The sequence below is a fragment of the Centroberyx gerrardi genome, chromosome 6, assembly GCF_048128805.1.
Source record: "Centroberyx gerrardi isolate f3 chromosome 6, fCenGer3.hap1.cur.20231027, whole genome shotgun sequence".
NCBI classification, from domain to species: Eukaryota; Metazoa; Chordata; class Actinopteri; order Beryciformes; family Berycidae; genus Centroberyx; species Centroberyx gerrardi.
Genome location: NC_136002.1, coordinates 28,318,752 through 28,346,652, shown reverse-complemented (window position 1 = coordinate 28,346,652; position 27,901 = coordinate 28,318,752). Strand labels below are relative to the sequence as shown.

General features: G+C 40.9%; 1 protein-coding gene and 1 non-coding gene across 2 annotated transcripts in view; one reads left to right on the top strand and one right to left on the bottom strand.

The window, feature by feature from the left end:
- The window catches only part of gipr (gastric inhibitory polypeptide receptor), a 29,689-nt gene extending 3,241 nt beyond the window's left edge, over nt 1-26,448 (top strand). The window contains exons 2-17 of the mRNA XM_071912540.2: nt 10,524-10,741; nt 12,120-12,216; nt 12,621-12,728; nt 12,841-12,962; nt 13,563-13,669; nt 14,512-14,665; nt 15,189-15,348; nt 15,602-15,662; nt 16,038-16,107; nt 17,205-17,293; nt 19,888-20,026; nt 20,201-20,242; nt 20,628-20,720; nt 25,501-25,796; nt 26,125-26,197; nt 26,335-26,448. Of these exons, the coding sequence (XP_071768641.2) occupies nt 10,685-10,741; nt 12,120-12,216; nt 12,621-12,728; nt 12,841-12,962; nt 13,563-13,669; nt 14,512-14,665; nt 15,189-15,348; nt 15,602-15,662; nt 16,038-16,107; nt 17,205-17,293; nt 19,888-20,026; nt 20,201-20,242; nt 20,628-20,720; nt 25,501-25,796; nt 26,125-26,197; nt 26,335-26,448 (1,782 nt within the window). The 5' untranslated portion in view covers nt 10,524-10,684. The remainder of the gene's footprint in view (nt 1-10,523; nt 10,742-12,119; nt 12,217-12,620; nt 12,729-12,840; nt 12,963-13,562; nt 13,670-14,511; nt 14,666-15,188; nt 15,349-15,601; nt 15,663-16,037; nt 16,108-17,204; nt 17,294-19,887; nt 20,027-20,200; nt 20,243-20,627; nt 20,721-25,500; nt 25,797-26,124; nt 26,198-26,334) is intronic.
- On the bottom strand, nt 22,300-22,463 carry LOC139922096 (U1 spliceosomal RNA). Its single transcript, XR_011785132.1, has one exon. It is a non-coding gene; the product is annotated as a U1 spliceosomal RNA (small nuclear RNA).
- Nucleotides 26,449-27,901: the final 1,453 nt, after the last annotated feature.

Here is a 27,901-nt window from a genome sequence, read left to right as displayed (position 1 = left end):
GAGCATCTACAAAGAGCAAAAACACAGTGATGGAAACTATTTTCTATTATATGTATGCACTGATGGGATTTCGATCAGTTTGGTTCTGCAGTATGTGTGAGGGTTTTGGAAAGTGTTCATATAAATATGTCATATTTTGAATACAAATTGCCCCAGTAATTCAATATATTTCTTTAATCCAAACATGTCACTAGTGTGGACAAATTCCATTCCAAAGCGATTCGTATCAGTGAAGTTTGACTGTATGGGCATTTGTTTAGTTAGCTGAAATCCTGTTCATTCTAGTAATCAATCTAATAAAGACAGGTTGGCTTTAAACTTAAACTGCGTCGTCTCCAGTTGAGAGAAGTTGGGAGTTGGAGTTTCCATAAGAAGAGCGTTATGCAACAGAATAACAACAAATCATGAAACAAAACCTTATCCTTGAGTCTTGGGAATGTTAGCAACGATTTCAGCAACAAGTGAACGAAAGTGAACTCTTTGCTCCCGGCATCTTTGGAAAGACACGAACAAACCTCATGGATGATGGTTGATATTTACAGGACTCTTGATTCCTCTCTCTCATGTGTGTGTGTGTGTGAGAGTGTGTGTGTTTGGTTTGATCCCTCTGAGCTGATTTTGGCCTCACTAGAGACAGGCGTCCATTTTTGTTTGTGTAATTAAAACAAGTGGAATTCACACTGCAGAGCTCTGAAATAATGCAAGTCAGCTTTTTAAAGTTGGAGAATAAAAAACCCCTGAAAAAACAAGGTTCTTGTGGATTACCCACAAGAACCTTGTTTTTTCAGGGGTTTTTTATTCTCCATCTTTGCTGCTCAGCGCTCACTGCTGTGGTGTTTCTGCACTGCACCTCCCACAGATCACCTGTCAATCAAACAGTGTGTCCATGTTGATGCAGTTTGAGTTTCTCTTTTCTTTGTCCGTTCAGCCATGGTGGCTATCGCTGCTCGTGCTAACTACCCAGTTCTTCTTCTGTTTGTTCCAAACAAACCAGAAATGTAAAACGCATCACTTCCTGTGCGGCAGAGGATTTTTCCCAGAGCTACCAGACTATAACAGACAATGGAAAAGCTTTCATGAACTGGATATAGTTTGAATCACTATTGTGTTGCATCAATCGCAGTACAGAGTAGCAAAACTGACATCTATTGAGATGAAAATGTTATGGATAATTACTTAAGTCTTTTTCTCCTTTTAATATGTTCCACACACTCGCTTCGTTATCTGGTTCGTCTTCGCTGGTTTCCTAAACGTCTTGCAGCCCACATGGCTGACAGTGGATGTCAGTTTCTATTCGAGTCAATATCATCTGATCAGTAGTCGTCTGTTTAGCCCACAGTCACTGATAATCTATTTAGCCTGTCCTGTCCTTTCACTCAGCACTAAATTGCCCTCCTCTCTGTATATCTTCTCCTCTCTCTTTTGCATTTATAGCTAATTTAGAAGGCTGTGTCTCTGTTTAAGAGGAGATGGGAAACATTTGGACCTTGTTGAACAAAGAAACATGGTCACTCTAATGGAAAGTCTGGAACAGCATACTGAGTTACCTGAATACCTGGAGAGGATCGGAGACAGAAGCTTTTAGGGTGACTTCATATAGTTTGGTTTGTCATTGTGTGTGTGTGTGTGTGTGTGTGTGTGTGTGTGTGTGTGTGTGTGTGTCTCAGAGAACAGCAGAAATAGAACAGAGAGAGATCGACAAGAGAAATATGAGAAAGACAGCTTCGGTGTCGGGGAGGTAGTGGAGGGAAAATCCACCTAAACTCAATTCACGCACCTTTATAGCCTGACATTAATCTTTCTGGATACAGTGTAGAATTGATAAACTCCTGCACTACTGAATTAATTTTTTAGGGTATTAAATAAAAGATATGATTCTTGCCGTACTCTAAGTCTCTAGAAAAGGTTCCTTTATTTTACATGAGATAAAAAGTTTAGGAGCTCCTAAACTTCTTTCTGATTTAAATTCATAGAATACAGAACATCATAGCAAGTATTATCACAGTGAGGGAAGGAAAGGAAAGGAAAGGAAAGGAAATGAAAGGAAAGGAAAGGAAAGGAAAGGAAAGGAAGCATAAATTAATGTGAAAATCAAGCTGATCACCAGTGATTGTTTGCCTTATGATAATCACCAATTGGAGGTCATAGTTTGTTTTATTTTAATGTTATGCTTTCTCTCTCTCTCGCTCTCTCTCTCTCTCTCTCTCTCTCTCTCTCTCTCTCTCTCTCTTTCTTTCTGTCTCCCTCTTTCTGCATGTTTCTGTTTCTTGTCAAAAGCTTTTTAACTCATCCAGATGTAGTCTTCTTACCTCTCTCTCTCTCTCTCTCTCTCTCTCTCTCTCTCTCTCTCACTCACACACACACACATACACAAACACTGCATAATTAACTCTTTCTCACGATGATAATAATATACTGTGCAGATGGACTAGATTTGCATCTCCTTCGCTGAAGGCATGTCAGTGCTCATTACATTCAGAGAATATGGATTCTCGAATAATATTCTTTTTATATCCAACTTACTAAAAGCTCTTAGTCAATGGCATTAGACATGATTATGGACTTAAAGAGTGAATACTTGAGCGGCATCTTAATATTTGCATCTTTTTTTAAAATCTTTATTCACAGCGTAGTCTCACTTATTGTCGTGGCGTTTGTTGTTTGGAGGGCAACAAAAAACACACACTGTTCAAAAGGATGCTCTTTTGTCCAGAGGAATAGCGTAATGGTTAAAACCTCTAAATGATATATGACCCTCACTGACCTTGGATCAATTCTATAGAAACCTCTTCTTCTACATATCTTTATAAAGGATGCCTTGTCATTTTTAGCTGACTGGATAATAGCATATGTGTGTTTCTAATGAGATGTCACTTCTTCACGTGAGGCAAGCAGAAGAAGAAATCTGCTTTCATTCATTTGAATAGCTTCATTCAGAAATTAGATATCCACCATTTGACAAAACTGATGCCTGCTCTTACAAAATTAGGAATTTTGGATTGATGTTAAAGTTATGAGTCCTCTGACATCCTTTGCTTATAAAATAGTTCTGTTCTTCATGATAGAATTATCTGTGTTTCTTAATTTAATACATTTCAGGTAATAGTTTTTCCCCTGTATGGATGCAGAGTGTTCTGGAATGAAACCCGTAATTTAGAGTTAACATTGAAGAGCAGCACAGCAGGTAAAGCAGGTTTGTTACTGATGTTTGCAGAGCTGTAAACTTGAGCTTTTGCCTCAAACTGTAACCAATCTCAGTCATACTGCATTTATCTAGGACTGTGAATTAAGTGGAAGAACAGCAAGCAAGCAGATGCACACACACAAACGTTCGTGCAACTTTGAGTTACGACAGTCTGAGCGAGAGTGACAGATTATCCAGAGAGACAGGAGCTACAGTATATTCTCACTAGTAATCAGTATTACATGAAATGATAAGAGTGTCACCTGAAGTTCATGGCAGACATAGATCAAGGCTCGAGCTGTACAGTCAGAGCCTTCCTGTTACCAAACACTCCATCCTCTCCCTCTACTCATGGTTTTTTGTCCATGATGTGTTGGGACACACACACACACACACACACACACACACACACACACACACAGAGTCTTACTTAAGTCACTTTTGGGGTATTTACATAGACTTACATTCATTTCCTGGAGACTTACCCTAACCCTAACCATAACCACTACTTGCCTAACCCTAACCCTAACCCTAACCCTGACCCTGACCTTGACCTAACCCTAACCCTAACCCTAACCTTAACCTAAACCTAACCTTAACCACTGACCCAAAAATCTTTTGTCCCCAATTGCACAAGCCGTCCCCAATCAACTGGTCTTAAGTCTGGTGTGTGTCCCTGAAAGTGACTTAAGTCACACACACACACACACACACACACACACACACACACACACACACACTTCTTGCCACCCATCCAACCTATTCAATGTTAGGGAAAATGAAGGATTATTTACCAAAAACATTATTGTAGAATTGAATAAATAAGTAAAACAAGCAAAGAAAGAAGAGTTTCATGGCTGGTTTCGCACACTGCCGCTGCTAAAGCTCCTCCGACGTCACACTGGAAATTATTTCTCTGGTCCGCAGTCTCAAGCTGTCAAATGCGACTCACAGCACCTTCGCTTCGTTTGTCCTTGTTGTGGCTGCGCTGGTAGAAAAATCCAGTAGGCTTAAGAATGCGTAGGATCCGCACTCCAACAAATCAAGTCTTCACAAGATGACGATAATGAATATTCTTCTTGACATATTTATTGTATAAAGTGCAAAGGTGCAAACGTTTTGGCCTATACCCTACCTGCTCAGCCGTCTGAAATCCCCAAAATAAAGTAATAAAAACACATTGTCTGCAGTCAGGGACGAACCTCCGTGATGTCAGTGGTGGACAACATGACTGTCCAATATCAGATTTTTATAAAGTAAATATCAGTGTAACCCTAACAGGAACAGTCAGCAAACTTGGTATCTGTCGGATCTCTGTCTTAAAAACAAACGCACACTCACTCACTCACTCACACACACTCACACACACACACACACACACACACACACACACACACACACACACACATAGGCAAGACAGATCTGGTGACTACATGCAACCAGACTCTCCTGCCTCCTTCCTGACAAACTACATCCTGCTTGGTAAATCTCTCTCGCTCTCTCTCTCTCTCTCTCTCTCTCTCTCTCTCTCTCTCTCTCTCTCTGTCTCTCTCCCTCTCTCTCTCTGTTCCTCATCCTCCTTCACACCCTTTCACACCTTTCTTTCTCTATTTGTTCTCTCTCTTTCTCTTTTACAACTCCATACTGCCTCTATACTTCAGCTGCAAGGACATGAAATCAGATTATGTGTCTCTACTTGTTCAGAGGAAAATTAACTGGAAAGCGCTTCTGTAATGCGTCTGCAGTGCTGTGGCCGGTCCATAGATCTCTGATATTAGGCATTTATCTCACTGTACAGATAGCAAGTCGGTGCTTTAATTCTGCAGGTAGAAGGTCACATCCAACCACTGTCATGGTTCATCATACACAAGCACCTCCTCTCTGCCAGTTGACAGGCCAATCTCACTGCTCCACCCTGGAGGCTGTTCTGTTTAAGGATCTATCTTTGGCCAGAGCGAGAGAGAGAGAGAGAGAGAGAGAGAGAGAGAGAGAGAGAGAGAGAATCCATCCAGATTTTCTGTGACAGATTCTTTAGTGACATGTCATTTAGGTTTAGAGCTGCAACGATTAATCGATTAATCGATTAGTTGTCAACTATTAAATTAATCGCCAACTATTTTGATAATCGATTAATCGGTTTGAGTCATTTTTTAAGAAAAATAAGTCAAAATTCTCTGATTCCAGCTTCATAAATGTGAATATCTTCTGGTTTCTTTACTCCTCTATGACAGTAAACTGAATATCTTTGGGTTGTGGACAAAACAAGACATTTGAGGACGTCATCTTGGGCTTTGGGAAACACAATGATCGACATTTTTCACCATTTTCTGACATTTTATAGACCAAACAACTAATCGATTAATCGAGAAAATAATCGACAGATTAATTGACAATGAAAATAATCGTTAGTTGCAGCCCTATTTAGGTTAACAACAAACTGTTTTCAATTTCTGTTTTTTATTTTCCATCAGCAGAAATACAAGGAGAGTTGCAGCTGTTTTTTTGCCCTCACAAATTCATACCTGATAATTACATGACACACCATCTCTGTGGAATAAACCCAGAATAGGGCTGTGTGAATTTAAAATATCGATTACTGCAATTTACAAACTACGAAAACCTGTTTTCTTAAAGGGAGAGGTGTTATTATTGATCTTCCTACAGGTTTCCAGTGCTGTGCAAATCCCTGGCCTGCAAATTAAGTCGGACATCAAAATCTTCAAAAAAATAGTAATTCAAACTTCTCAACATAAGCATCTAATTTTCTCTCCCACTCATTTTTTGAACATGTTAAGATAAGATAGCACTTTATTAATCCTCTAAAAGAACTGATGAAATAGATGAAATAGCTACAGGAAAGGCCTTGTCCACATCTTGATATTGCAATTACAATATTTATATTGTATACTGTACAGTATAGAGAAACATATATATCATTTTTCGATAGTATTTGTCTTTCCTACCACTACTACTGTAAGAGAGGCCCTGATTAAGTAGCCTAACCACGATTCTACTTTACAGTAATAGCTGATAAGTTTATGTAAGTTGATTGTTTTATAAACTGAATTCTGTGATTTGTAGTCACTGCACTGTTTTTACTTAGAGAATAAGGTAGTCTTGCTCTCTCTGTAGCTCTTTTTCTCTGCCTCTCACTCTGTTATTGAAACTTAAAAATAGAAAAACATTCCCTCTCTTTTCTTCATCCCCTCCATTCAGGATCAGTAAAACCAGTTGTGGTGTAGCCTGGTTTTCCTCTGACCCCTTCTTTCTGATCCAAGTTAACAATTTTAAAACAGAAAGACAAGCATAATAATAACTACTAGTCCCTACCCGGGGATGCGCGCGCCAGAACTCCGCGTAGACTTGCCAAAAAGGTGCATAAACAGCGTATAAACAGTGTAAATTTGTGAAAATGGAAAAATGAGCTCCGTCAGTCCCTGCCTATGCCAATGATCAATGGCCATGTGCAGTTTCAGATTGATCGGCCAACCCGTTGAGGAGCAAAATGGATGCGGACAGACAGACGGACAGAGATTTCCTCATTTATAGTAGGATAATAATAAATAATAATAATAGCTATATTTGCATAGCTCTTTTCTTAAAGTTAGCATGTAAAATGTAAAGGCCAAACCATCAAAAGTAACATGAGATAGTAAAATCTAATATTGATTATAAGCTATAGCTTATCATAAGCCAAAGGTTAAATGCAAGCTTATAAATACAAGCTACAGTTTACCTGCATAATGAGGCCTTCCATGGAGAAAGCCACAGAGAATAGTTTGTAATGAGATTTTAATGATTATCTTTTTCCCAACAGCCTTGGCAGATTTAATACCAGTCTGAGGTGGTGCCACCTTTAATATGATGAGTGCACAAAAACAATAACAAACAACTTTTATTGAGAAGGGAAAACCAATAATCTGTCATGCAGAGTGAGAAGGCGTAATTCAATAATGACAATTAAAAACTTGATTGTGGCAGGTTGAGTGCTCGTCTCATGGGGGGGGGGAACGATCCGTTCTGTGGCAGAGCAGAGGAACGGCGGCAGGTTTTAGCTAACGTTACCCAGCATGCCTCTGGGTTCAGGTTACCCTGAGCATCAGGCAGAGGCAGCGAGGCAGGCCTTCATTAAGATTTATCACTTCACAAATCATTAACCCTCCCTCTCTGGGTGTGTTTACAGTAGAAAATATGCATTACACAGCTGTTTAATAGTATACAGACTGCCTTTGAATTTAAACATGGCCTGTTAGAATCAAAGCCAGATTCTGCCTGTTTACACTCCAAAAACATCTTTAGTCAAGTCAGGCCAAATGTATTTATAAAGTGACAAAGTTTAAAGTCACAAAGTACTTCATTATATTAGAAAATTATATTCAGAAATAAAACTTGCACAGAAAAAAGACATTATTGCAGTTTTTACAGACTGTTTTATGTATCTGTGCTCAGTGAGAAACCTCCATCATATCAGACTGGCTGATATCTGATATTTAATAAAAGGACAATATCGGCCTGATATATCAGTCCTTAATTTAATCCAAAGCACTTTATGGTGCCATGAGTGCATACAATTTTCAGTATGGGTGGTCCCGGCAGGAATCAAACCCCTTATGCAGTATTGTTGCAGGGTTAATGTACACCATGGTCTGTTAAAGACTGGGATCCCTGGTGGTTTTATAGCCCGGATGTTACAAACATTGAAGGATGTGTTTGGTAAACACTAAAGCAGATGTGACTTTGAGGTTTGCTTCGACTAAGATTCATTAATCTGTGAATATCTCCACACTCTCTTGTCTAGTGAATCTTCTTTTTCGGATTTTTGACTTTTCTCTCCTCTCTAATAAACTTGCTTTTGCTTATTTTGCTCCTTCCCCCCTCCTTCTCATGCAGGAGCAGGCTTTGCTTGTCAGATGCCAGCCCACTAACTTCCTAGTTAGTTACCCACCAGTATTGACAGTGGGATTAGAGCAGGATTACTCTGTCGTCTTTCATGTTCCTCCCTCAGTGCGCTTTGATGGCTGTAAACTGCACCCAGTAGTCTGACTCACACATCAAGTTGAATAGAGCGGAGGGTCTGAAGTGTTTGAGTAAGCAGATGATCTCATCAACTGTCAATCTGCAAAACTCCAGCAGTCTCCCTGGTCTCATTTTATATATTTACCTGCCAAGATGCTGAGATTCAGTTCAGGTTGAAGAAGCGGTTTCTTATTGAGATGTGAAGATGAGTGTGAGGTCTTTGTTTGGTGTATTATGATATGAAGTTATGATCGTTGTTTAGCTACTCAGTTCTCCACTGAGCTTTAACGACAGCTGTGAATTGAAAGCCTTTGAGATTTTTCCATTTACAACCCTGTTTCTGTGTTCAATACAACAATCTATTCAAGATTAAACCAATATGGTTTGGAACTGAAAGGGAAATCTCAAGATTAGATTTCGAAAGCAAAGTGCAGCCGGTTTCCTCTCTGATGTTGCTGTCGTTTGCAACTAGTTAATGTTGTATTGCAGAAAATTGATGCTCTACATAGTGGGACCAATCAGAAGTGTTCATCCTCAAAACTCTTCACCTTTAAAACTCTGCTACTTTTGTTCTATGATAGCATAATGAATTTAGTGATAGCTGATTTGATTGGAGGCAGAATGATGATTTCATGTTGGATCTTAATCCACATTCAGGATGACTCTCTCTCTCTCTCTCATCTTGCAAAAAACACTCAGGAATCCCTGCTGCATGGCAACTGAAATCTAACATTAACATCAGACTAACATCAGAAAATCAATGTGCTGGCAGGCAGTTTCCCAGCCTTTACTCTGTATAGTAGGAGGCAGGATGGTCTTCAGGTTAGAGATACTGTCCAGTAACTAGCAGGTCACAGGTATGATTTCTGCAGCAACATCAACAGTTAATGTGTCCTATTGAAGTGCCCTTGAGCAAGACGCTGAGTCACCTGCACCTAACACCTCCAGGCTAGGGCTTTGTTAGCATCCGTGGCTCCATACTCAGTGGGGCTGTGAGGAACCTTTAGGGGTTCTACAGACTGCAACCAGCAGAAGGTTCCTTGTAGAATCCCCTTATAAAGGGTTCATGATCCCTGATGGTACTTCCACAGACCTCTAACCTATCGGGGTTCTTCAAGGAACCTTTAAGGAATTTTTTTTTTTTTTTGTTGCTGCAAGGACCCCTACAGTGCTTGATACACTCTAAAAAGCCCAATGTACCTGATGTTCATCGCATGGGATTTCACTAATACAACTTAGTTTGCGTCATATATAATGTTACTATTTGGTAAGCAAAGGTCTTAGTCAGTCAAAAACTTCAGTAGTATTCTGCTTTGAGTTTTACTGTCATGCCCATAAGAGGAGACTGAATATCCTGCAAAAATCCTGTAAATATCCTGTTATGTTTGCACATGATTGCATGAAATAATCGCCCGCTGAAGTATGTGACCCATTTAGAAACCCAGTGATCTCAGTCGTCTCTTTTACATAACAGCAAATGTGCCTGTTTCTTATAGGCATGAACAGTCGGACTGAAGGTAACTCAAGTCAACTCAGAGGGCTCAAAACACACACACACACACACACACACACACACACACACACATACATACACATACAGTACATGCATATGCACTGTACACACATTCGCATAATAATGTGATACTTTCTAGATCCCTGTCCACACACACAAACTGAGAATTAATAATTGAACAGCCTAACCTTACCGCTCCATACAAGATTAAACAGAAGACTTGTGCTCCTCTCTGCGGAAGAGTGGAACACACTCTCTTGTCTCCTTTCTGATGTTTTTGAAATTGTGTTTGTAAAGCACTTAAAGTTGCATCATTGTATGAAAATGCTCTATAAATATATTTGACTTGACTTGGTGGTCCCATCATCCTCGTCTTATCAGATCTTCTTCTTATTATTCTTTGGTTCTTTGTCTTCATGATAAAGTTGCCATAGTATCCCAGTTGCTTGTAAATCCAATGATCAGAAATAAGTCTGAACTGCAGAGTAGAGAAGCTGAATCCAGCTGTGTTAGTCTATATGGACTCAACAAAATGTTGATTTATTTTCCAACATCCTTTATATTTACAGTCGGCCTTAAGTTCAAATACTGTTGAGTCCTTGATGGATTTTCTGGCTTTTCTGTCATTCACTCCAGCAGTTACCTTGCCCATATATGACAAGAAGTTGAAATTTTAAGTTATACTTTTTATCTATATTGTTTCATTTATTGCTGTCTTATCCAACATGTTTGGATGTAAATCTTGGTGACAGAGAGATTGACATTTCAAAATCTTCACTGGTAGCAAAAAGTTGTTTTGTATATTTCCAGGTGGAAGGAGACTGAGATCTGGTCTGGACTTCCATACCTCTTCCTCCTCTTGACCCCTGATGACCCCCTGATGACCTCCTGATGACCTCTCGGTGACCTCATGGTATCCTCTCCAGCTGTGAGATGACCCCCCGCCGGCCGCCCTGGCTCACCTCTGAGTGATGAAGGTCTCTGACACATTCCTCATCCTCATCCTCTCCCTCCTCTACAGGACTGTGGTATGTGCTGTAGTGGCATGTATTTATTTTGTACTTTATTTAATAGTGACAGTGAAATTAAGTTAAATTAGTATGCCTCACTTTGAAATATAAAAGATGTGTGCACATGGAGTTTGTAGTTACTGTTAATTCCCAACCCTAGTCCCTAGTTGGGCTTTTAAATAGACTACAGCTATCTAAAATGTCTTGTAATTAATATTTAATTTTACTGATAGTTTACATACTATTGGAAGACGGTCCTTTAATATGTTACTTTTCATCTGCCACCTTCCTCTTCCTCTCCTCTCTACATTTGACCATCCAAGTTCAAACCAGCCATACTAGCCAATAGCTATCTAGATAAGTTAATTAGCTGGTCTGCTGACTTTCCAAGATCATTTAATGCCATTGTTATGAATTAATTAAAAAAACGAAGTCATTGCCATTTATATTTTTATTTCGATTTTTAGAGTTCCTTCTTTGCCATTCAAGTTTGCCAATTAGCTAACTTGCGCTTCAAAAACTGTGGTTCTTTGGCTCCGCCCACTGAGGTTTAACTCAACCAATCGGATTATTTCTGCCTCCAGAGCAGCTGTGCCTCTGAGAAATGTTTCTATAACTAAAATTCCAATCTGCTGACAGTGTATTGTAACTGTTTGTATCCAGCTTGGTTTTATAGAAACCAGTAAACATGGAAATATTCTGTGAGGGCAATGTTGACTTTACAATGATAAACAGTAGGAGTTTTATCTCTGGGCCAGAATTCAATGTAACCCCCCCCCACTCACAAATGTATAAACCTGTTTTACTGCCAGCATACATGCCGTACCTCTAATCACATTGCTTCCATCTCAAAATGCATTGCAGATTTAGATTCAGATGAAACCTGCAAAGCTGCATTTAGTCAAATAATGTGGCCTTTTAATCCCTTTGAAACTTGGACTCCTTGTAGATTTTTGGTTGACGAAGATCAACAAAAAATTACAAGAGGGAAATAAAGATTTAAGACAAGTTGTATGCAGTGTGAGAACCAGTCCTTCCTCTGTAGCTCATGTTATCAAGAGCCGCTGAGTGATTTTAGTAGGGGGAAGTTGCAGTAGTGACCGGACCCAACACACACTTATCTAAATTGAATGTTGGTTAAAGCACAAATTAGTCAATGAATCAGCTCAGTTTTTCTTTTTTTTTTTTATTATAAAATATCTAGATTTTATCCTATTTGAGGTTTTACATTTAATTGTCTCAATTAAAAAAATCTAATAGTACAAAATTGGACAGTAGGCCATACTTCACGGCCACACTGCCATCTTGAACCGAACAAGCTGAATGAGGATTAATAAATTACCACAGGCTTGACACTGTGGTGTGTGTGTGTGTGTGTGTGTGTGTGTGTGTGTAGTGTGTGTCAGGGAGGACTGTGAAGGATACAGTGAAGGAATGGAACCGGTACAGGAACGAATGTCTGCTCCACATGAGTACAGAGCCCACACCCACAGGTAACACACACACACACACACACACACACACACACAGACCGTATAAAACACAATATAGCACAATGCAGCACAACACATTGTACAACTTTACCTGTCATCCTGTTCTCACCCTCTCCTCTCCTCCTCTCTCCTCCCCTCCCCTCCTCTCCTCCTCTCTCTCCTCCTCTCTCCTCCCCTCCCCTCCCCTCCCCTCCTCTCTCTCCTCCTCTCCTCTCCTCCTCTCTCCTCCCCTCCCCTCCCCTCCTCTCCTCTCCTCCTCTCTCTCCTCCCCTCCTCTTCTCTCTCTCCTCCCCTCCTCTCTCTCCTCTCTCTCCTCCCCTCCTCTCCTCTCTCCTCCTCTCCTCTCCTCCTCTCTCCTCTCTCTCCTCCCCTCCCCTCCCCTCCTTTCCTCTCCTCTCCTCCAGGAGTGTTTTGTGGTCGTATGTTTGACATGTACGCCTGCTGGCCGGATGGAAAACCCAACTCTACAGTCAAGGTGCCCTGCCCCTGGTACCTGCCCTGGTACAGCCAAGGTACAAGGCACACACACACACACACACACACACACATACAAACTATGTGTTGCTGATCTCATGTGTGTATTTATTTCTCGTGTGTGTTTGTGTCTTTGCTGTGTTTGTGCAGTGCGTCACGGCTTTGTGCTGCGGGAGTGCGGTCCTGGCGGTCAGTGGGCCTCCAACAACAGCAGCCGCACCTGGAGGGATCACTCTCAGTGTAACGCTGATAACAGCCAACAGGCAGAACAGGTGCACACGCACACACACACACACACACACACATAGAGCTTTCATTCACACACATATATACGCAAATTATGACAATTAAGACTCCTACTATAGGCCTACTGTATATTTTACAGAGCACAAAGAAGTGAGTTTACAAAGAAGTGAGTGAAACATTAAAAACATCTGCAAAATAATCTGCACATTTTTGTCCGTTGTATGAGTGAATCAGCACTGAATGCCGTATTTTGGAAACATGGTTATATGACTTCTATACAATGAATAGCTTTAATCCTGTGCTTACTTTCAAGGCAGGTATTATGCCTTTGGCACTAGAGATGGGTGATCTGTTATCACCGACAGCTATTCACTCTCGCTCCCCCACCCCACTTTTTCCACATCTTTTAAAATTGTGTACTAAAACAGAGACTGGCTGAAAATAGTGTGTTTATACACTATTTTATAAAGGTGCAGTAAAATCAAAGGAACAAAAACATATCAAGAAACAGTCATCTGGGAAGATCTGCACCGCTGAGGCCAACGCAGCGGAACTCACAACGCCATGTGTGTTTTCTGTCTACAGTATTAACACCCACTCTTGTGTGTTTCCTGTGTTTCCTGCAGGAGAACCAGATCACGGTCTTGGCCTACTTCAGAGTCATGTACACAGTGGGTTACTCTGTCAGTCTGGCAAGCCTGTGTCTGGCTCTCATCATACTGCTGCTCTTCAGGTAGGCCCGCATTTCTGTAAGCTGTATCCTTCTGTACAGTTTTTAATCTTAGCATGCAAACGGTGGGAAAAAGGTACTATGGCATTTCTTATTCGCTCTCATCATCCAGATTTTGACGTGGAGTTCTCTTCCATACAAACAGAGAAAAACAGAATGGTACATATTGAGCCAACAGGGTTAAAGTTAGATTTTCTGCATTTTTGCACATTATTCACATCGAATTTGTAAACATGCATTCCTCAGGTGTGAAAAAGTAACTGCCTTCGCTGAGTTACAGCCATAATCCACAACTTTTTAACATAAATAAATGTCAGTCTTGCTACTCTCCATCACATAACACCAACACACAGTGTCAGGTAGATGTTTCCCGGGAAAAATTCTCATGCATTTTATGTTTCCAGCAGCAGAAGCAGCAACAGCAGTTTGTTTGGAATAAACAGAAGAAGAAGAACTGGGTAGTTAGCATGAGCAGCGATAGCCACCATGGCTGAACAGACAAAGAAAAGAGAAACTCAAACTGCATCAACAGAAAATCCAAGCTCCGCCCACACTATTTGATTGACAGGTGATCTCTGGGAAGTGCAGTGCAGAAACACCACAGCAATGAGCGCTGAGCAACAAAGATGGAGACAAAATAAAAATTTAAAAACAAGGATCTTGCAGATTAACATTTGAACTCAACCCAGTATCCGTCTGATAAACTGTGGCCTCCGTAGTAAAATTAGAGAAGAGAAAGAGCGCTCAAATTTCACCTTTATTCATTTAACTACTTGATTATTGTATTTTGTGAAACATCACTGTAACGTGTCGGACATCACTGTGTTGTGTCTCAATGTCTCCAGGAAGCTGCGCTGCACCAGGAACTACATCCACACCAACCTGTTTGCGTCGTTCATCCTGCGAGCCGTTTCCATCCTGACCAGAGACGCTCTGCTGACCAGGGACGCACCCGAGTTCAGAGACAACAGGGATGTTTCTGACGTACTCAGTGATCAGGTTAGGACCAACACACACACACACACACACACACACACACACACAGGAGTAAGGATGGGTTATCAATGACACATAATCAACCATGCAGACCACAAGTGTATTTGGAAACCAGAGTAGATGGACCAGATAATGCCACTGGTCCCGAAATTTCTGGAATATCGTAGAATTTTGAGAGGAAAAGTCCAGAAATTTGATCAATTCTCTGAAATCGGGGAATATTGGGGAATTTTAACAAGTAAAAGTCATGTCATTTTTCATCAGAGCCTTGGTGAGAACCCTGTAAAATGCAGTGAGTTGATGGAGCAGCGGCATATTAACAGATGAAAAACATTAAAAGTTGACTTGTGTTAATTCAGTTACACAGAGTGAATTCCACTTGTTTTAATTACGCAAACCCAAATGGATGCCTGTTAAAAGTCTGTTGGTTTATAACTACTGAACAACCCTTTATCTCTTCCCTTACTTCTCACTCCATGCACACACACACACACACACACACACACATACACACACACACACACAGGCTGTGTCTGGCTGCCGTGTGGCTCAGGTGTTAATGCAGTATTGTGTTGGAGCAAACTACTACTGGCTGCTTGTGGAAGGTCTTTATCTGCACAACCTGCTGGTGCTGATGGTCTTCTCTGAAAACAGCTACTTCTGTGGATACCTCCTCATAGGCTGGGGTACGGGCACACACACACACACACACACACGCACGCACAAACACACACACACATACATGGAATGGCGATGAAGTAAAAACAAGATATGATTAATGCCTTAATTATTGAATCGGTTTTTTGTAACTTTAAACGTCACCATGTTTAAATTAATTAAACCATTTATCTGCTGTAGTGTTATCTTTTGACCTGATATGTGTGTGTGTGTGTGTGTGCGTGTGTGTGTGTCTGTGTTCTGTATTTGCTATGTGTTCAGGCACTCCGGTGTTATTTGTGGTTCCATGGATTATCGTACGTTACCTGTATGAAAACACAAGGTTAGTCATTTTCAGTTGTAGAATGACATTACTGTGTATTGCATGATCCTTTGTGCCTTTCGGTTGTCCACATTGTGTTTTTAGATTGAATTAGATGGAAGCAAACATATTTAAATTCTCATTTATCCCACATGCCGTAAATTTACTAAACTGTAACTGATAAACTCTCTCATGTCCCCACTTCATTTAATTTTCTGCACTTTTCCATGTTCATTTTGTCATGTCTGCCTCTATTTTTGGGTATATTTTGTTTATTGCATTATGTATGTTGTGTATTTATTGTTATATGCCTTACATAAAAAAATATTTCTCATTGGGGGAAATGAAGCCTTGAAAAAAGATTCAACACAGCGGTTTGTGTGTTTGTGCTTGTAGGTGTTGGGAGATAAACGAGAATATGGCACACTGGTGGATAATCCGCACACCCATCCTGCTGGCCATTCTGGTAACATATAAACACAGACACACACACACACACACACACACACACACACACACACACACAGGGTGATGGGCAGTACCAGGACTTTCCAATGGGCCTGTCCAAACTGTACTTTGACATCAACAAAACTTCCCAATGCAAAGGGACTACATGCATCCAGTAAAATAACATCAAAGCACTGTGGGAAATTCTTCAGTACATATGTACATGTGCGTTGTGCTTGCTCTGCTGTGTGTCACATCTCATCTGCGTTATGTCGTCCTCCTTCCTGTGAGCCATCATGCCTTGCAGCGCTCCTTCAGGACGTGTCAGAGGGCCACGGCTGACACACCGGTAGCTACCGCACATATACGTGCCACTTCTCCCTCTGGTATTCCTCGTCTCTTTGAAGTTACTGAACCATGACACACACTCATACACGCACAAACAACACACACACACATGTATAATGAGGGAGAGCATGTCTGTGGCCGTGTTTGACGTCCTGAGGGGTTGATGGGTGACTCATCGTTGCCTCCGAATACCGACCGGTCGCGTCATCAGAACTCTTTTCTTAGCATCAACACTAGAGTGAAGAGGGGGTGGGTGGGGGGGGCATTAAAGGGCAAACTGGTGGTTCGATCTTCAGTATTTATGCTGGATGGCGCGACACATCAGAGCTGCTTCTCTGTGCAGCTTGCTGAAGCAATACCACCCAACTCGCTAAGTGAGCAATCAGCTGCTGCGATCTGATCCCGTCTTTCCGTCTCCCTCTCTGCTTCTTCCCGTCTCGGTGTATAAAGTCTCGACAGAGCATGCTCTGGAAATAAAGACTTCCTATGAGCATCATGTAATAAAATATATTTCTGGATACCTCAGTGAGAAGGACGTTTTTCCTCTTGTTAAGTAGTGTACGGATTCTCTTCATGCTGGTTGAACTGAAAATAAAGAAACCAGGACAAGTCAACTGTAGATGTGTAATTCTGTTTAGGCTCAAATCAGACGTTGATTCAAAATCTAAACTGAAACTGCAATTCATTCAATGCTTAGTACTGGAGGTAGAATCTTTGTTTCAATGCATTATTTACATGTGACCTATTCAACTGATTGTGTGCCTTTAGGTCAACTTCTTCATCTTTATCCGCATCATCCAGATCCTTATATCCAAGCTAAAGGCACATCAGATGAGGTACACCGACTACAAGTTCAGGTAAGACCAAAACACATCATGGAAATGGCAGTTTAGTAATCGTTAAAGTTATATTCTCTTCACCCAGAGAAACACTAAAAGATAAATACAACAAACACCTACAAATACAACAGACTACCTGGCACACTACAGTCCTTCCTTCAGTCAAGGAAAATGGTCTTGGCAGTGGGCAAGACAATAACTAGGCTAATGGTTTTCAGGTCAATAGCATGGTGTAACTCAGTGAACATGGGACCTGCAGTGGGACCAGTAGTGTGGGAAACTTCTTATTGAAGTATTAAAGGATCAGAGCAGAATTAACATGAGAGGAGCTGCACAGAGCCAGTGTCAGCCCTTTGATATCTGGTACAACTTGACACAACCTTCTAATCTGCAAGCTGAAGTCGAACAATGGGAGAGTGTTGGCAGCTTGGCTTTTAGATAACTTTCGTGACTTCACATAGGGTTCGACCTGTATGGGTCTTTGAATACCGATATTTTTACACCAATATTCAGTATCTTTAAATTTGACCTTTTCGTGCCAAATAATTACACATATTCAGTGTTTCCCCCAGAATTTTATTCTTCTCAGGGTGGAAAAGCCTCTGAAACAGCATTTAGTCCATCGTGTGACACTAAAACTCTTGAATGAAATCCTTGTAGAGTTAGAAGCTCCTTAAGGCAGGGTGACTCTTGCCACCTATTCAATGGTAGGAGAAACATTAGGCATTTAAATGAACATTAGGTATTTAAATGAAGAATTACATGAAAATTACATGAATAAATAAAACTTCACCTGCAAAATTTCACCTGCAGTGAAATAACATTTCACTGCATATGAAATGAAATAACATTTCACTGCAGGTTTGTTTTTCTGTAGCTGTGGTCAGGGACGAGCCTTCATCATATCGGAAGTGGACAACATTGACTGATATCTGATATTTAATAAAAGATCAATATAGACCCGATATTAACCCTAATACACAATCTTTGTATTAGCTTCTTCACTTTAAATTGACTTTACAGATATTCCTTTCTTATATAGAATATAATACAGGCACAGTATATTATATAATATCATAATATGACAAATGCTATTCTATTCTTAGTTACAGTTATTTCCTCAACCAGTTTCTGACCAAGTTGAGGAAGCTGAGATGGCTTTACTCTTTGAAGAGTCTGTTATAATTAGTCCAAGGGAGACACACACACACACACACACACACACACACACACCGCCTAAATGTCTTTGATAGTGAGTCCAAGGCCCAGGGGACGTAAAAGCTTTTAGCAACTTAAGACATCATAAAGGCCCCTCGTAATCCTCTGACATAACTCTGGCCATCAGGACACACACACACACACACACACACACACATGCACTAAAATCTGATTGTTATCTAGCTCAAACGGACTCATTTAGTCATTGAGTATTTCCAGCAAGAAGATCTACTTGCTCATCTCCCATCATGCTCTGTTTGAGCTCCTGGTTCAGGTACAAATGCTGAATCTGAATGAGTTCGTTTTGATTTTTTCTAGCTTATCCCAGGTCAGAGCTTGTGGGCAACTTCAGCTGAAAGGGCAGCAGGGTGGTGAAGGGAGAACCTGGGTTCAGGCTCCTGTGACAGCAAATCATCCGCCCTACTTAAGTGTCTTTGAGCAAAACACTGAATCCCTACCAGATCCAAAGGTGATGTTGTAATCCTGAAGCTCCCTGAGGAAGGGGCGAGCTAAAAGACAAACTTCTCTTTCACAGATCAATAGAGAATCACAAAGAAAAGCAAATGCAACTTTATCTTCCAAAGTTAAAACGGGTATTAAGTAATCTATGGCCTCCACGGTACCAGTAGGAATTGCAATAACATCAACAGTCTCTGGTACAGCCCTCTCACCCCTCCTGTCCCATACGGCGGCCTGTAATTAATAAAAAAAATAATGTCACATTTTCACAATATAGATGAGTACACTAGCTAATTACTAGTGAGGAGGTAATATGTCACCATGCTAACTACTGCTTTGTCATTTGCTTTTTGGCTTGAGAATGAGGCTTTTTAGCTTTTGCAGCTGAAATGTCTTTTGCGATGCTGCCCACTTGGTCGTTGCTCTGTCTTCCATCACTGAACAGTTGAAAATGCCACAAAATGGAGTATGGGCTGGAAAGTGAGTTTTGACCAGATTCCATAACCAGATTATCCAAGCGATGGTGGAGTGCGTCTGCGCTTTTCAAAAACAAGTCCATGTAATTGTCAGCAACCGGTGCATAGGTTGGAAACAAAGCACATTATATCAGGAGAAAAGTATCCTGCTTGCTTTCGGAAAAACAACATCCACTCAGAAGTTTGAGGCAAAAATGAGAGAAAAAAATAATACATAACATGCTGGGGTGCCTTTTTTTTGTTGTTGTAGCAATTTCACTGTCACTTCAACACTTGATCTATTAGATTTTTCTGATTTTTTTTCCTCATGTGTGCACATTGTCCTTTTTCAGACAGTGTGCAGGTTTCCAAAATGTGTCGTACAGGGTCTGTAGCCAGTAATACTCTGCTACACAGTGAACTTATTGAACCAGCTGTGTTGAACCAGTCTCTCCTCTCTCCTTGTGTCCTTCCCTCCAGACTGGCTAAATCCACCTTGACCCTGATTCCTCTGCTGGGGATACATGAGGTGGTTTTTGCCGTGTTGGCAGAGGATCAGACTGAGGGAGTACTTCGCAACGTCACCCTCTTCTTCCAGCTCTTCTTCAACTCTTTCCAGGTAGGAGAAGGAGGTCGGATACCCAGCCATGGGCCACCCATACTGAAAATATATAAATATATGCACTCAGGCAACTGTACAGCCACCAAATGGCATATTTTATGTTATGGACACAGTTTAAGTTTGGTTTGACATAAGAACCTTTCTAAAGCTCTGTTTTGCTGCTCTCCCCAGGGTTTACTTGTGGCCATCCTCTACTGTTTTGTCAACAAGGAGGTAAGTGGGGTGTGTGTGTGTGTGTAGGTGAGATGACACCAAACTAGGGAGTGTATACAGACACAGGCTATATACACTGTGCATCAGGGGTAGAAATGATCAGGGGCTCAAGGCAAAAATGTCCAGCTGCCTACAGGCACAGAAAGGGTCCACAGAGAGTTTGGGCATGAACGGTCACATACTGTTTACTGTTGAGATGTTGCATATTATCTGACATTCAGAATTACTAAGGAAATACCTTTTTCATTTCTGATAAGCTCAGCCTATACCCACATTTCTTTCTTTTTTCTCCATTTATCCCCATTCATAATTCATCATACTGTTGCTTCTCTCCCACCTACCCTCTCTCTCCTTTCCCCATCCACAACTCATCCTGGTCTCTCAGGTGCAGGCGGAGATAAAGAAGAAATGGCAGAGGTGGAAGCTGGGGATGACGGTCCTGGACGACCTGAGAAACACCGGCAGCAACACGCCACAGGTGGGCGCCACCGAGCTGCAGCCGGTCACAACTGTACACACTTAAAACACGGGAAAGACGCTTGTATTACAAATGTGTTGCATTTCAAAGGGCACGTGCTGGTAACACTTTACTTTTCAACGGCTTTATTCTAGTGGATTAGCCTGTGTATGGGAAAGTATTGCACAGTAGATTTACACTGTGCAAGAATTTTATGGAAAGCTCCTATAAATCACCAAATCACCAGAGCCTGTGGCATTAGCTAAACTTAATTTTGTACCACTGCCGTTAAAATGATAAAGGGACTGCCATTTCACTTGACAATACCCATCATGCATTGCTGTATTGCCACATGATGTCCTACAGCAAAAATGTCTGTAATATATCTACACTACCTCTAAGAAAAGAGTGACAGCTCAACAGCAAATTCAGACAAACCAAAAGCTAAAGCATACCAGCAATGAGAGGTTATTAGATCCATACATTTATCATACGTCAATCAAAGCACATGGTTCTTTTGTCCCACTCAATATCCATTTTCTGTTTTGTACTGGTGGGCATCCAACATCCCCGTGACTGCCACCTACTGCTTCAGAGTGTACACTAATAACTGTCCACAGTGCACAACTGTTTCTTTTGTAAAATTAGATCAAGTAGCAAATATTTGTATCTTATAGCCCCTGTGTGCGTATAAATAACAAAAAATAACATATTAACTTATGATAATGTAACCTCTTCTGCAGGGTGTTTTGGCTTCCTTTGGATAAAATGTCAAGGGAGAGCACCAGAGCATTGACCCACTACCAGAAATTATGCAGTCAGGAATCAGGATTTGTACATTTGGGGAACTTGCATGGGTCAAAACGACCACAGTGTAATGCAGCCCAACAGCAAATTCAAACAAGCCTCAAGTTAAGCATATCTGCAATGAATTCATGTGATATAAGTTTCTCAAATGTGGAAAGAAAAGAACAGTGAACACAGAGCACACAATAATTTTATCCCACTCAATCAATAACCACTAACTGTGTTTTTTTTATTATTATTAGTGGCGTGCATACAACATGCCATATTTTTTGTCACATAGTACTGCTTTGGAGTATAAACCAATGACTGTCTACACTGTGTGCAACACTTGAAATACAGTATGGTCAAATGGCAAATATTCATTATTTAAGTCATGGGTACTTTATGAAAATTAGTTTGTTTAGAATGGGACAAAAGACACCATTACAGGACAACTAAACACACTATATAAAAATATTTTTTGAAATAATGACAGCGTCGCTGTACATTCGCCCTTATTACACGACTGCTTACCAAAGACATTAATCATTTGACACGAAATGTGTATTTAAAAGCCCAAAGTTATTTTCAAGCCTCCACCAAAAAACAGTTGAGATTCACTTTCTGCAGTAACCAAGAAGTACAGTGTTTCAGGTAACTTAATAAAACCTGCCGGAGTCCTTGCCTGCGGAGTGATATGATTGGACGTGACGCCATTCTGTCGTGCGGGAACGACGGACTACAAAACTCTATCGTAGACGAACCACCAATAACACTACAGTACTGGATTCATTTGTTTTATTAGACAGTTTATCAGGGGAGAGCGCGAACGCAGTCCCCCACTACCAGAAATTATGCAGTTGAGATTCCCACATTTGGGGAATTCATAGAGGTCAGCACAGCCGGAGTGCAATGGCCGAGCCTCGCCCTAGGTGAACCACCTTCTTGATCATGGTGTCTCCCCTGCCAGGTAAGTATGAGTTGTACACGTCAGAGATGGTGAGGTCATTCACAGACAGACAGCTCTGACTCACGGTGTTAGCGGGAAATATAGACACACACACACACAACATGTGTGGGTATTTTCTAATTCCTTAAGCGCTTTTCTGTTTTTGAAAGATTTGATTTAAAGGCAATATAAACGTTATTTTAAGAATTGTTTTAGGGTTTATTTTCCCGCCATGCATTGCGAAATATACGTCTGTCGTGCTGTAAAGAAAACAGTTTAAAACGTTAAAGTAAACATGATGAAGTCACCACAAAACAGTATTCTCTACTTCGTGTTTGCCAAACTGTTTATTTGACTAAAATAACGCCGATTTGAGTATCTTTATAGTATATGCCAAAAATCAAGGCATTCCACTTCCCTATACGGAAACTGAGCAGTGAACTGCGCATGCGCCGATGATTTCGCCAGGCGAGAGGAGAAAAACAGAAAGTTGCTGTGATCTTCTGCTAATTGAAATAACAAAGATGCAACAGAACTTCTGAATAATCCAACTGAATATAGTCTGCACAACAAAATAATTGGGCTTTACGGTCCAGTCTTCTCACAATGACAACGAGCTGTAGCAGTCTCTTGTGGATAATGGAGCTAATTTAACATACTTGCTGTACAATTAACAATCTGGACCGAATTTCCTCCTGCAACGTATAATCTTAATTGCCCTGCACTCCAGTCGCCATATAGCCTACACGTTTTATGTCCAGATATTGCTACTATAAGCCATTCATCCCATATTACTGTTGTTAAAAGTTATTTTTATAAACAGGTGGAGGTGAATAGCAGTGCAGCGGGTCAATCCTCCTCCCCGGGCCACAAACTCACTGAAAACCAAGTAAAAAAGGCGACGTTTTGGAAAAATTGAACAAAATACACGTGAAATGCAATAAAACACTGTGTGCAAAATACAGGCCTTCGGGTCGGTGTAGCTTCTGGAGGCCAGAAGTCGTCCAACACTCACACCAGATGCTGCTGGTAAGGAATTAAACTACCGCTGTGGTTACTGAAGTTTTCTCTGCCTGCGTTAAGAAAAAACACTTTTGAGTTGTACATTTTTGAGAGTTTTGAGTTGTAGCACAACAAGAATACCTGGAAGCTAAAACACCCGAGGGATGCTGCAAACACCAGGCCGCCGTAATAAGTTAATAAAAATTTAAAAAAACGATAAAATAGTCCCTTAAGTTTGATTTTTTTACATACATTTTGACATATAGATGCGTGTTGCAAAGTAAAAAAAAAAAAAAAGAAAAGAAAATCTTAAATAAAACAACTTACCTAGAGACCAAAACATGCCAAAACATCGCATAACGACGACTAGTCAGGGCTGCTCCAGGTCGAGGCCTCTGTGATCCGTGACGTACCTGTTATGCAAATGACCTGTCAAGTAGGCTCTCCAATGAGGAAATCAGGTAGCCTAGTTGAGGATGGTAAACTGCACACACACACACACACACACACACACACACACACACACACTCACACACACACACACACACACACACACACACACACACACACACACACACACACACACTGCACATACTTGGGTAGGAATTTCTTGGATCACATTATTGTTGTAACATTTATCTGTGATTTTCAATTTGACCAAGTAGGCTCGGAACACTTAAAAACTGCCAAAGTCAAGTCAGTTTTATTTATATAGCACAGTTCGTACACAGGTAAGTTCAAGGTGCTTCACATTAAAAGACAACAATAGTGACAATAAACAGATAAGGAAATACAATACACACGTATAAAATATCCTTTCAGCCACACATACAACACACACATACTAGGAGATGTCCGTGGACCATCAGGGTCTATGGCAAGCCGTTTCAACATAAAATGGTTGCGCTTGACTATCCATAATTACATTATAGATATCTACAAATGCAATTTGACTAGTCATAATTATAATGTGACCAGTCAGAGAAGGCGACCAGTCAGAATGGTAATTCCATTCTGACTGCAATTACAATGTGACTAGTAAGAATTATATTTAAAATTTCCCCACAAATGTATTTCTAACACAAAGTAAGGTCAAATATTTATGTTTGTACCTTTTGTTGCTACATTATGTATTAGGGAGATTTTCATTTAGCACGTACACAAAATTATTGTGTATTTACAAGACTTCCATTTTACAAGACATTTTGATGCTGTCTTGCTTCTGTGATTGACGTATTTCTGGTTGAAACAGGATGTTGTGGTGGGACATGATAAGAGGAGGGACTGTCCAAAGGTTTTAAAAAGTTCAAATTTGAATCAAAAATCTGTGATGGTATTATTGGTTGGAAATTTTATGTACGCTTACTGGTACATAATGAAGTCACAACTAAAAATACTCTTTCCAAGAAGTAAAAGTAATGGGATATTGATATAAAAATATGAGAGAACATTTGACATCTATTGTTAGCTGTACATTATGATATGTAGAATTAAATAAAAAAGGTGAAAAAGTATTTTTTCATTTCATTGTTACATAGTTTAACAGAGTGGAATAAGGCCATTGAAAAGGGTTACTTGTGTTCGACACTTGATTCTCTTTGAAAAACAGGGTGAATATTGCAGTAGGCCCCTTTCACAAACATGGCTGCCGTACTTCTGCAGGGTATAGATCAGTTCTCACCATTGCCAGCAATGTTAAAAAGCTTTTCTGTCGCCCATAACTCTGTCTGTGACTATACTATACCCTGCGGAAGTACGGCAGCCATGTTTGTGAAAAGGGCCTATAGTCATAGTATTCCCATCATGTCACATGCATTTACCAATATGCTGCTTTACCACATACACAGCTCACCTGTTATTTTCCTGCCAAGATTGGCCATGTGGTGATGTAACAGAATACTATGAATACAACACATACTTATGATTGGACTTTTAAGTTACATCACTATGACTAAGTTCATTAGACAATGGATTCCAGTTACATGGGCCCATTTTTCCCTTAAAATCTCCAAAATAAAGACGCTCCAAAAATGTGTTTATGTGACTGTTTAACCGTTTCTCCAGGTGGGAGCCAGCGTGCCGCCGTCTGGTCAGTGCCTCCACCGCTCTCCCTGCCTGCCGCCCATCTGCTGCCAAGAGGAAAGCAGGGAGACCGTCTCCTCCACCCCGCCTCCCCTCTCCTCTGCTGTCCCGCAGCCTTCCCCAACTCACCCTTACCACCACCAGCACCACCAGCAGCACCAGCAGCACCACCCGGGAGCCAGGCAGGTCAAGACCTACTGCTACATCTCTGCTCATAGACAGGAGGGACTGGGGAACGGAGGAGGAGGAGGAGGAGAGGGAGGGAATGAAGATGACAAGTATTCTGAAAGTTACTGCTGAAAATTCAAAATGGCCTTGAATGTCGTTTTGGCGGCGTGCGATCTGGGATCTCATGAGGACGGCAAAATAAGACGGGAACTAACGGCGACTAGTGCGTCTAAGGCAATCGCACAAACTGACTGGGAGGAAGTACTGTATGTCATCCATCATTGAGGGGAACTTTTTTTTAGATTTGACAACATTCTGGGACTCTTGACCACTAGACTTTGTTTGCAGACACACACACACACACTCTGACAAGGCAAGGCTCATCTCAGGTGCAATATTAACCTAATTCCTTGTGGTCTGGATCCACATTTTGTTCAGTGCCAACTGTAGATCAGATCCTAAGTACAGGGAGCTTTTCTGTGGCGTGGTTGTAGGGCAGCAGGGTGGAGCTGTAAGCTCCACCCTGCTGTTCTTTAACTGGAGGATCTGGGTTCAAGTCTTCGCATCGGCAAGCGCCCGCCCTGCTGAAGTGTCTTTGAGCAAGAAAGTGAATCCTGAATTCTGTTCTCCTGGTGTGCTGCTCTGTAGCCGAACCTGACCTCTGACCTCGCTGTGGAAGGGAACGAGGGAAAATTCTTCATTCTCATGGCGGAAGCAACAGACAAGAACGATATAACAATGTACAGCCTTTGTCTCATCTGAAGAGAAAGGAAAAAACATGTTTGGTTCTTCGTTTTCTACCTCTTGATACACTCTTAATCTGTATAAAGAAGCCGTTTTGTGTTGAAAGATGAAAAAGAAAATGTGCCAGCCATGGTTCATTTGAACAATTTTTACTGTACAATGGATTAAATTACAGTAATTTATGTACATTTTTACTCTTTATGAGGAAAGCCAGATCTCGCTCTCAGGCAAAACATACACACACATAACAGTTACACTTTTAGCTACTAACAGTCATTTCAGCCCTATGAAATATTCCTCATGTCGCTCCCCATAGAACGATGCACTTTTATAGACAATTAGACATTCATTTTTTTTCTCTTACTGCCTTGTTCTTCTGTTCACTCTTTGTCCTCCATCTCTCTCTTCAGCACCTCAAGCCTCCTCTATGTGAAATTGGTTTTCCCAGCTATTGTCTTACAAATTAACGCAATCGTGCAAAATGAGTTAAAATCTAGAAAATGTAGCCTTTGTCACGGACCAATACATATTCCCAAATAGTGTTGTGATGCCAGAGATCAAGAAACAACTGGGCTAATCCACGCAAAAACTGATTATCGGGCCCGCTTGAGTGGACCTGACCTGGATTAAATCCCAGTTTTGATTATGAAATGGAAATAGAAATGGTTGCTATATAGGATAGGGTGAAACCTTGATAGAGTGAAGAGCAGAGTGTCGTATCTCTTCTTCTGTATCTCTTGCTTTGGTCAGTTCCTCCTCCACCTTCTGCCTCGTCCTCTCCAGCTGCCTGACCTCCTTTTCTCTCTCTCCTCCACCTGTTTCTCTCTCCGCTCCACAAACCCTTTTCTTTAGCTGCTCTCTCTTGTCAGTCAGGATCAGCTCTACTTCCTCTACAACACTGTGGCTCAAGTTTTAGTTAAAAAGGTTTCATTTAGCACAATGCAGTATTAGTTGGTGCAATGGTCAAATGAGAAGGTCCTGGGTCAAATTCAGATCTGTTTAAGGGTCCTTGGCTTGAAAAAGTTTGCTCTCTTTCCCTTTGATTTGTGTGTGTTCTCCTCTTTCCACTGTGTTGGTGTCTAGCTGAGGATCCCAAAACAGCTGTCAACGCCATCTAGTGGACAGAACGAGCACTGCAAGAGGGGAAAAATACAGGGCATACATTTACCATTTCACAGTTGAAAATTAGATTTAATCCAAATTAAGTCCGTTCAGGTGGGAGTACAGGGCTATTCCATGTTATTTGACTCTAGATTTTTGGGTTAATTAGATTTTCTGGAAAAATATATTGACTACATCAATGGCATCACAACAATGTATTGAACTTTGACAAAGACAAGAACTGCAGTGGTCATTTTTTCGGGATTGTATTAATTTACAGAACAATAGCTGGGGGAAAGAAATGTAACAGCCTTACTGATTCCACTAAACATTCAATTATTTGACACAATCCTTTGACTATTGGTGAGAA